The following is a 10,588-nucleotide window of genomic DNA, read 5'->3' on the forward strand; positions in this document are numbered from 1 at the left end:
TAGTCTTACGTAACAAAAGTGATTTTTGAGTTTGGAGCGTCGTAAAGATTTGACCCTCTGACCTTCCACTTGATCCCACCAAAACCAAAGTTTGATGTGCTAAGTCGGCCGGCGATGGGAATAAAACGTGTAAAAGCATGTTTTAACGATAATAAATATTATATTCATAAATATAAATTGGCTTTACTTGTGTTGTTTTGTTAATCAAGGCTGTGGACGGCTGCAGCGTATGCTGTAACTGAGTCATTGCTTGCAAAAGCAGCCATGAAAACGAGAGGCCAAGAGTAGGTCCAAAGGCAAACCCAAATGGGTCTCTGTCCCACTTTTTCATCCCCACCAAGCTCTCCCCTAGTTTACAAAACCAGTTGTATGAAAATATCTTACCATCCCTTCAGCTACAATATTTGGACACGACTCTTTCATTTTTCTTCCATTTACACATCTTTCTTTCCACTCAATTCAGGAAATAAGATCAGCATGGAAGATATCATCAACGCTGCGAGTTGAACAGAACACTCCGATCTGTTCCAGTCCGATGCACATAAGATCATGTGCTCCTGGCATCATCATATGACTAGATTTGGCACAAATGCATGCATTAACCACGGGGGCAAAAGACAATAGTATCAGTTTGAAAACCATGACATTTTCTTTCCCTTGGATTGCGGTTGAACTAGGAGACCACCATATGACATGACAGTAGAGTTTAGAATATTAATGATGCTACAGTTGATACTAGTTAAACGGATTCAATATTTGACACACAAAAGTCCCATTAATCAAATAGCATCCATCCCTTAAACACGATTCGATAAAAGACAATGACAAAACAGAAGGACCAAGGAAAGGTGATAGGAGAAGCTTTATGGGGCATTCCCCTGTATGTCTAAACAGGATTGACACGGCATTACAAACTATATATTGCATATGGTCAATGCAATTTGATCCATGGATATGTATATGATCTTGAAAACTAGAAGTAGGTACCTTCCGGAGGTTGAACCAACTTCCGGTTATGAGGAGCGGCCATCTCTTTCTTCAGCTGTGTCAGTATATCTTCCATGGTGTACTCGCGCTGCCAATTCACAAGGAGTCCAAACTTCTTCGATTCCACCTATCATATTCACATCGAACTAAAATTTTCTTATCTAATTCAACTGCCTTTTAGGAGGGAAAATTTCTACTACAGTAGGATTTATTACAGATCATTCAAAAAGGGGATTGCAAGGAAAAATCTAGTAATCCCATGCACTCAGTTGCAATGCAATACATATAATGTCAAGAAAGTAATTTTCATCAGCTGCAGTAAGAAAAATTGTACCTACACAAATCACAGTATAACCTAAAAAGGGATCACGAAAGTTGAAACATACCACTCCAGTTTCATGGTTGACACAAGTCATGTTGATCCGCGAATGAAATCGAACACTTGGTGGTCTCTCTGGGTAATCTTTATCACAGAACAGCTTCAGCTGATAAATCCGACCTTCATGTACAGTCTGAAGAATAAATGAAAAGAGAGAATTACATGTAAGAAACTGCTATAGAAGTGAAATTACACATAGTACGCAGCAAAATATAACAATTTAAGGGGGCAAACAGCACAATACAATAGAAATTTATAAGCACAATCTTAAAGCTTATGTATAGAACAATGAAGAAACAAAAAGCAAATTTGAGCATGTTACATTGTGAGGACCAATTATGGTGCCAGTCCAAGAGCGCATGTAAATATCATCTCCATCATCCATTCCATAGCTGACGGTGCCATCTCCAATTCCTTTTTCTCCCCGTTCAAGTTCCTCCAGCAATCTAAAGTTTCGTGGGACTGCATGACTCAAACCATTTTAGATAATGAGTCCCAAAACTGCACACTAATAGCCATATTATCAGACTTGTGATAAGCCTGTTTAACTGGTTGTGTAAATGATCACAAGTAATAAGCTCAGCATGGTGTGTCTTTCTAATTATAGAGTGACAGACATGCTCCACCTGAATAAACTAGTAATGATTTTCTCTTACATTACTCAAATTCCCTCCAACACAACAATTACATATTTTCCCCCATATACCTACATCACTTTCATACGATTTCAAAACAAAAAGTTCTAAATTTTAAAATATAAACAACCGTGTATAGCATGAAAAGAGAAAAGGTAATAAGTCAACAAGTCTCGTATAATTGTGGTTTAACAAGAGTCAACAGAATTCAACAATTTCCAATCTCTGGTTCAGGGGATTACGGCGGTGCTACGTGGTACAAACTGAACCAGAGCAAACATTAATGCAGGATAATATCAATTGAAAAAAAAAAACAACCATCATATTATAACCACACTTGTTTTATAAAAAAATTTACAACAAATAGCATGTTCATTAGTTCATCTGCAACGAGAAAAAGAGTTAAAAAGAGTACAGTTTGATAAGTCCAACAAAAATTGATTTGAATTTATTAATTACATGTCTGTGCAAACTCCAAACAACAGATATTCATATAAATTTATAATTGAAGAACAAGAAAAAGGTAATAAGGGTACTGATCTAAAATGATGAACAGTCATCCACGAGAGAAAACACAAGAAAGTTATAAAACTAAGAAATTAACCTATCAACATTGTAATTCTTAATCATGTGTGACATCCTAGCTTCCTCTTCGAATGAGATCAACAAATAAATGAGTTGATACGCAGGTGGGTACAGAAATTTGATCGCAGAAAGCAAAATTGTAACAAAAATTCCATACATGAGGATCAAGCATCAAACTACAACACCATGCCATTGCATAACACATAACCCCCAATATGTAAGCATAGTTTAACAAATTAAATGAGCATCAAGCATCAAACTTTAACTATTTTTCACCTGATATACAGTTTTAAAGCAACAAGTAAAAGGACAGAGCTTCCCATCAAAGTTTTATTTTCGCATGCAAATATGAACATACATAGACAATATATGCACTTATTATCTCCATGAAGCCCTTGAATAAACAACTCAATTTTATAACCTGAAGCAACAAAACCTAAAATTATATTCGATGTAACTTTAAACAAAGACAACCCATGAGCAGCGATGCAAATTTATATCCATAAACCCAAAAAGAAGCCATCAAATAAATTCGAATTTTGTTTTTCTAAATAAATACATATAGCAACGATCGAGAACGATATCACTTCATTAGACGTACCCACGATGAGTTACATACATAAGAAAAATGCATGAGAAAAATTAATCAAAACCCGTTAATAGATTTGAACCAAGTTCGCAATAAAGCAAAAGATCAAAGCAAGAAATGAAAATTCTGATCATGGGTCAGCACGACTCACCCACGACACTCGATCCTCCTGAGCCTAGCGTCATAGATGATAAGCTGGGGTGTTATTGAGAGATGGGTTTAAGGAGATCAGATCGAATCAGATAAGATTTCTGGGTTGCAGAGAAGAAGAAGGATTGAGAATCTTGGGGAAATGATGGTGGGAATAAAGAGGAGAAAACACTGAGGCAAAAAGAGGAGATTAGATAGGTTAAAGAACAAAAAAATGGCTATACATATGTATGGGCCACCATTTTTATTTTATTTATTTTTCCTTTACGAATATGAATAATAAACATTATAATAGGCCGTTTCATTATTGGTCTTGTATCCCTCAGCAGTGCTGTGAAACCTTTTGGGTTTTTCAATTGGAATCCAGCCCATTTGGTCCAACTTTCTACAAAAGAGTTTCAGAAACTATAACAAGGGTTTTCTTTTCTTATATGCAGCGGTAGGGATGCACATTTTGTCCCACGGAGACTAGGGGTGAACATTTGACCCGAAAATTTGCAAATTTGTCTGATTCGTAACTCAAAAATTCGATTTTTTTGCAAAACTCGTCGACTTTGGGTGAAATCCAACTTGAACTCGACATGGTTTAGATCGGGTTCGGGTTTTAAAATTGAAGACACACGGGTTCGGGCACCCAAACCCGAACATAACTAAAAAAAAATAAAAAAAATTAATGTTTTTTTAAAAAAAAATTTACCTAAGGTCCAATTTGTAAAAGAAAATCAACATTACCAAACTAACAACAAAGTTAAAAATAACATGTGAAAAACAAAAAAAATTAAAAAAGTGTCAAAAAATGGTATTTTTGAAATTTTTTTTACCAAGGCCCATTTTTGGACCAATCCCACCCAATCTGAAATCATCCCAAAACCAAAAAAATTTGGACCAGATTCGGTACCACTTTCCTCTACCCGAAACCTGCAAAACCCGAACCCGATGCACCCGAGAACCTGACCCGTGTGCACCCCTAATGGGGACGGAGCTCCGCGGGGACTCGCCCTTAATGGAGCCAGGAATCCCCGTCTAAATGGGGAATGGAGCGGGAACGAGGATAATTTTTAATCCTTGGATGTTAAATGGATTGGGGGCGGGGATAGCACTCCCCGCCCCGACGGGGCCCTGTTTAAATTTTTATATATTTTTGTAATATTTTATATATTTATTTATGTGTTATTGTAGTATAGTAGTAACTTTTTTAATATTTTAAATTTTATATAGGATAATTTTTAATATTTTAAATAATAAATATTGTGCAATATTTTAATTTACATATAATTTATAATTTTTATTTTAAAATTTATTTTTTTAAAATAAATGGGTTCCCCATGGGAATTCCCCGCCCCAATAGGGGATTCCCCACCCTGCCCCCAACGGGAAATAAGCAGAGATGGGGTAGGGACGGGGATTAAAAATATAAATGTGGACGGGGACGGGGGGAGCACTCCCCGCCAATTCCCAGCCCCGTGAGCATCACTAAGCGATGGCAATATAAGCTACGATATCATGATTATTCAATCTGAATGGGATAGGAAAAAACAGTTTAAATAGAAAAAATGATTGGAGTAGGAAATAAGTGTCCTGTATATATACGGGTATGGTGCGGGTATAGTGTTAGCATAATTTTTCTCATACCCACTCTAATATATATAATAATATTTTATTTTATTAGTTTATATTTTGACCTAAATTTTTGTCAACCCAATAAAATAAGATGAAAAGCTAATAGATAGTGATAATTGACACAGTGGATTTTTACGTGGTTCGGCTGTTAACAAGGCATAGTCCACAAGTCACTAGTATTACAGAAAGCTTGCCGAAATCACAAGCTTCTTAGGGTTTCGGATCCTTACAAATGACCCCCTCATGGCCTATTTATATATGGCATAAGAGGAGATAGGGCTGTCAGCCTTTATTACATTACATAATCTCCCCTCATTCTTTGGGGCATATTCATGGTACAAAAGGTAATTTACACGTGTAGCCCGACCATAGGCCTATCAGGGCGATTTTCTAGCCTAAAATGCAGGTGTTCCCGAAATCCTAACGAAAAAGACGTCTGGGACCACCTCCTAGAAAAGTGATCCCCCAAATCTCCGAGAATCTTGTTCGAACATTATGGAGAGTTCTCAACCTTCCGAGGAGTTACCACAAGAGAGTCTGACCTCGGTACTCTCCCCGAGGACTCAATTGTCGGGAGTGTTAGGATTAATGCCCTAAAAACATGTAAAGACATTTTATTGAATTAAATAAAAAGAACAATTTTATTATATTTGAATAGTATCATTATTGTTTGAATTAATTATATGATAATGTACGCCCTGATTTTCCAACGGGCTATTAGTGAGCTGAGATACAACCTAAATTATATCAGCCACGTGGATCCCTCATGACCGGAGTTGTTGTCGTCAGGTCCTATCTCGTTAGCTCGGGGTATCCAAAGGTTCGCCAAGATTACTTAAGGACTGAGTCTGGACTGTGAAGGCCACAGGTCGAGGAAGCATCCAGCTCGTGGTACGAGCTAGAGTTGGAGGCTATGACCTTTTATAAAGTCAACCACGCAAGGTAAACGTGCATATATCAGACATCACGTGTCTGATATATCCCTGACTTCTCGGACACGCAGCATGAACGTGCGTATTCAGACACCCACGACTGGGTTGGGCCATGCGGCCCATTATCCCCCTTACCTATTGATTAGACCACACTTCATGTGTCAGGTTTTAGGAATTAATCATGAATATCACAGAAGTGACATGATAAGTAAGAAGGTCACGGGATGACCTTCTTACCAACTCTCAGGTGCCATCTCCTATAAATATGGAGACCCTGGGAGTTGCAAAGGGTTGGATTCTATTGTGTAAGGAAATACCCTGTAAAAGAATACCAAGCATATAGCAATAATATTGGCTGGTGGAGTAGAAGGATTTTAACCTTTGAACCACCTAAAAAACGTAATTGTGTCACCAGTCCATTTACAAAGATCATTCATCTATTTCGGTTCATAGTTAAGCACTAATCCCTTCATCTTATTTTCTTAATTACCTGTTGGCGAAGAACCGCGTCAACAATTTGGTGCTTTCATTGAGAGCTAGTTAGATTGGTGCTATCGCAAACATCTAACTATGGTGACCACTCGATCAAGACACAGTAACGAGGCGGAACAACATGATGGGCAGGAGGCTCATCATGGCGCCATCTCTGGTGAGCAAAATCCTAAAGTTCAGCAGCGGTCAGACAAGCAGCCGGTTGGCCAGGATGACACTGGAAGTTCGGCGCCCCAGCCACCTAATCCAAACCCAGATTTTTACACTGCGGTAGAAATGGAGAACGCTCAGCTGAGGAGCCAACTAACGAAAGCCAGTCAGCAGATTAAGAAGGTGTTGGCCCGACTACCCCCTCTTACAACCGACGCTAACGTCGGAAAGAGGCAAGGCGAGACTCGTAAGTCCCACCGGGGTAATCGGTCTAGGCCTAGCCACTCGGACAGACCTCCGACATCCAACTCTATTCCCTCATCGCACCGTCGAGAGGCAAACTTCGAAGAAATGCCTAGAGCCGAACAACAGTATAGCCGCTCGGTCCGAACCTCAACTCCCAGCTCCCAGCCAGCCTCGAGCGCGCCCAGGAGGGCTCGAGGGAATTCCAGAAGGAGGTCCGGGGAGGGCTCACAGCATCAGCCCGTCCCCACCAGCCGTCCTGCACCTCGTCCAGATTGCCAGGCGCGGGACCCGCAGGTTGGCAGGGCCGAAAGGCCCCCACCTAACTTGATCCGCCCTGATGGAACCAGGATTGCATCTCCGGTCAGGCATCCTCCGTCACCAATAAGATATCCGTCTCCTCCTCGGCCCATCCGAGATATTCCAGCTTATGGAAGCAGCAGGAGAAACCCGCCATTCGCAGGACCTTCCCGACGTAGCAGGGCGCCAAGAGAGAGCCCGGATCCTCACCCCCAAAGGCAGACTCCGAGCTTTTCTAACGGGAGCTACTAGACCGGCAGTCGCCGGAGCGACCTTTCTAGCGGAGACCTGCGTCAACGCTTAAGCTCGGCGCAAAGTCCTCAAGCCACCCAGAGGGGCGACCTTCGAGATCGCCTTAACTCTCATAGGGGGGAACCAGTAGGAGGTGGCAGCCATGCTCGCTCAGGGGGAGACCTGTCCGAGATACGTAATGGCGGGAATGCCCCAAATAACCTATCTCAAGATAGGAGGGGAAATAACCCACCAAATGTATACAATGGATCCGGAGCTGTCGAGCAGCTCCTAAATAACCAAGGAAATCAGGACAAAACCCTTGAGCGCTTGGCTCAGATGGAGGAGCTAATGAGGAAACTCCTGTCGGAGAAAGAGAAAGACGAATATGATTCGGGGGACGAGCACGAGCTCTTCGCCCCCAGCATAGCAGCAACGGCATACCCACCTAGTTTCCGTATGTCGCACCTATCCAAATTCAATGGAGACGGAGATCCGTCGGATCATCTGGGGATGTTCAATACCCTGATGATGGCCCACAACATTGGCCCCTAGCTGAGATGTCTGATATTTCCCTCCACACTGACCGGACCAGCCAAACAGTGGTTCAAACAAAGCAAGAAACAATCAATCAGCTCCTGGAAGACTTTCTCTGCTGACTTCAAAAGGGCATTCCGAGCCTCCCAGGCTTCCCGCGTCAAGACCGACTCTCTGGCTAACGTGAGGCAACAACTCGACGAGCCTCTGAAGGCTTACCTGAGCAAGTTCGCGAACGTCGCTGCTCGGGCCAGAGACGCAGATGACAGCTCCAAGCTCATGGCTTTGAGGACTGGAATCCTCGTCGGAAGGGGTCTCTGGAATGAAATACAAAGGAAAGGAGTCAGCTCAGTAAATAAATTCCTGAATAGGGCCCAAGGATGGATCAACTTGGAGGAAGCCCAAGCCTCAGCTGCAGGAACCATCCAGGTCCCTGAGCAACCTGCTGGAGTGGGAACGGAGGTCGTGACAGCGACCCAGAACGTTACACGGAATAACCAGTTCGGCGGAGGCAAGAGAAAGGGGAACGGCGAGGGCAACCAGCACGGCCCAAAGAAGAATAAGTCCGTAGACAAATTTAAGTCGGTCTACGCGACTTATACAGAGCTCACCCACTCTAGGGAGAACATCTTCCTAGCGAACTCTGCTCGCCTCCCCTGGAAGAAGCCGGAGCCGTTAAAGCACCAGAAGGGGAAAAGGGACACCTCCAAGTTTTGTCGTTTTCACAACGATGTTGGCCACAATACTGATGATTGTAGGCATTTGAAAGATGAGATCGAAACTCTAATCAGAGCCGGCCCCTTGGCTCAGTACGCGCGAAATAGGGTTCCAGCAAGCCGACCTGCTCCAGAAGTCCCGATCAGCCAGGCGGGGTCTCGGTTAGATCAAGACGTCCCTCCTCCAGTGGTAGGAGGAGAGATATCCACAATCTTGGGAGGTCCGCATTTAGCTGGCGTGAGTAGGGGTGCCCAAAAGAGATACGTAAACGAACTCAAGGCGCATAATGGAGTAGAGTTCGTCCCAGAGCAGCGTCTGCCAAAGCAGCAACGATTGGAGAGGCAACCGATGATTTTTACAAAAGAAGATGCGGGCCATGTCCAGTTCCCTCATAACGACCCTCTGGTCGTAGCAGTGCAGCTCGCTAATCGGAGGGTTAGGAGGGTGCTGATCGATAATGGGAGCTCGGTAAACCTTCTATTCTGGTCCACGCTGGAGAAGATGGGTTTGACTGTCGTTGAGCTGAAGGCGACCTCCATGATGTTGTATGGTTTTTCGGGAGAAGGATCAGCGGCTATAGGGACTATCGAGCTGGTGATCACCTTAGGAGAAGGGCCTCGGACAGTCTCCAAACTCCTCGAGTTCGTGGTCATCGACTGCCCTGCTGCGTACAATGCTATTTTGGGCCGACCCACACTCATAGCTTTTGAGGCCATCACCTCCATTCGCCACCTCGCCCTGAAATTCCCTTCTTCCACGGGGATATGCACGGTCCATGGTGATCAGATCACTGCCAGGGAATGCTACAACATTTCCATGAAGGGAAAATCGAAACCCAGGCAGCTAGCAATGGGCATCCAAGGTGGAGGAGAGGAATCTCAGGAACCTTTAACTGACCCTGAGATTGAAAAACCTCAGAGCGCCGAAGGGGAAAATATCGTCTTAAGTGAGGATATTGATCCCCGAATAGGCGAGGATAAGTCTGAGCTCCAGGCCATTGAAGAGCTTGAGGAAGTAAACATCGATCCACAGAATCCGTCACGGATGGTCAAGCTCGGGAAAAACCTCTGTAACAAGAGGAAAGCGGAGTTGATCAAATTTCTGCAGGATAACTTGGATGTGTTTGTGTGGTCACATGAGGACATGGTGGGAATCAGTCCAAATGTCATCATGCACACCCTTCATTTGGATAAGAGCGTTCCTACAAAGTCCCAGAAGCAGAGGCGCCTGGGAACAACTCAGGCTGAAGCCTTAGAGGAAGAAGTAGCCCGGCTCAAGAAATGCGGCTTTATCCGTGAAACCAAGTTTCCGATTTGGGTCACCAACCCCGTGCTGGTCCCGAAGCCCAATGGGAAATGGAGGACCTGCATCGACTTCTCCGACTTGAATAAAGCCTGCCCCAAAGATTGTTTTCCCTTGCCAAGGATTGACCAATTGGTGGACGCCACGGCGGGGCACGAGCTCATGTCCTTTATGGACGCGTACTCAGGCTATAATCAGATCGCCATGAATCCGGCGGACCAGGAGCACACCAACTTCATGACCCCAACTAACGTCTATTGTTACAAGGTCATGCCGTTCGGGCTGAAGAACGCCGGTGCTACATACCAGAGGTTAGTAAATAGAATGTTCGCCAACCAGATCGGGAAGAACATGGAAGTGTACGTTGATGACATGCTGGTCAAGTCAAAGACTGCCGATAACCATGGTTCCGACTTGGAGGAATGCTTCAAGATACTAAGAGAATACGACATGAGGCTTAATCCACAGAAGTTCACTTTTGGGGTCGCATCTGGAAAATTTCTGGGTTTCATCGTCAATACCCGAGGAATCGAGGCAACCCCGACAAAATCAGGTCATTGCTCGAGCTTCCCTCACCCAGGTCGCGCAAAGATGTCCAAGGCCTGACAGGAAGGGTGGCAGCCCTAAATCAGTTTATTTCAAAATCCATCGACAAGTGCCTGCCATTCTACAACCTGCTCCGAGGAAATAAGAAGTTCGAATGGACAGAGGAGTGCGAAAGTGCTTTCCTCGCCCTGAA

General features: G+C 43.5%; 1 protein-coding gene across 1 annotated transcript; it reads right to left on the reverse strand.

Moving 5' to 3' along the window:
* Positions 1 to 733: 733 nt before the first annotated feature.
* LOC133823750 (ubiquitin-conjugating enzyme E2 variant 1C) lies at positions 734 to 3,548 on the reverse strand. Its single transcript, XM_062256601.1, has 4 exons — positions 3,327 to 3,548; positions 1,689 to 1,828; positions 1,374 to 1,499; positions 734 to 1,114 (listed from the first exon to the last, which is right to left on the reverse strand). The coding sequence occupies exons 1-4, from the start codon at positions 3,358 to 3,360 to the stop codon at positions 974 to 976; spliced, it is 441 nt and encodes a 146-aa protein (XP_062112585.1). The 5' UTR covers positions 3,361 to 3,548; the 3' UTR covers positions 734 to 973.
* Between the last annotated feature and the right edge of the window lie 7,040 nt (positions 3,549 to 10,588).

Source organism: Humulus lupulus, chromosome 3 (genome assembly GCF_963169125.1).
Source record: "Humulus lupulus chromosome 3, drHumLupu1.1, whole genome shotgun sequence".
Lineage (NCBI taxonomy): Eukaryota > Viridiplantae > Streptophyta > Magnoliopsida > Rosales > Cannabaceae > Humulus > Humulus lupulus.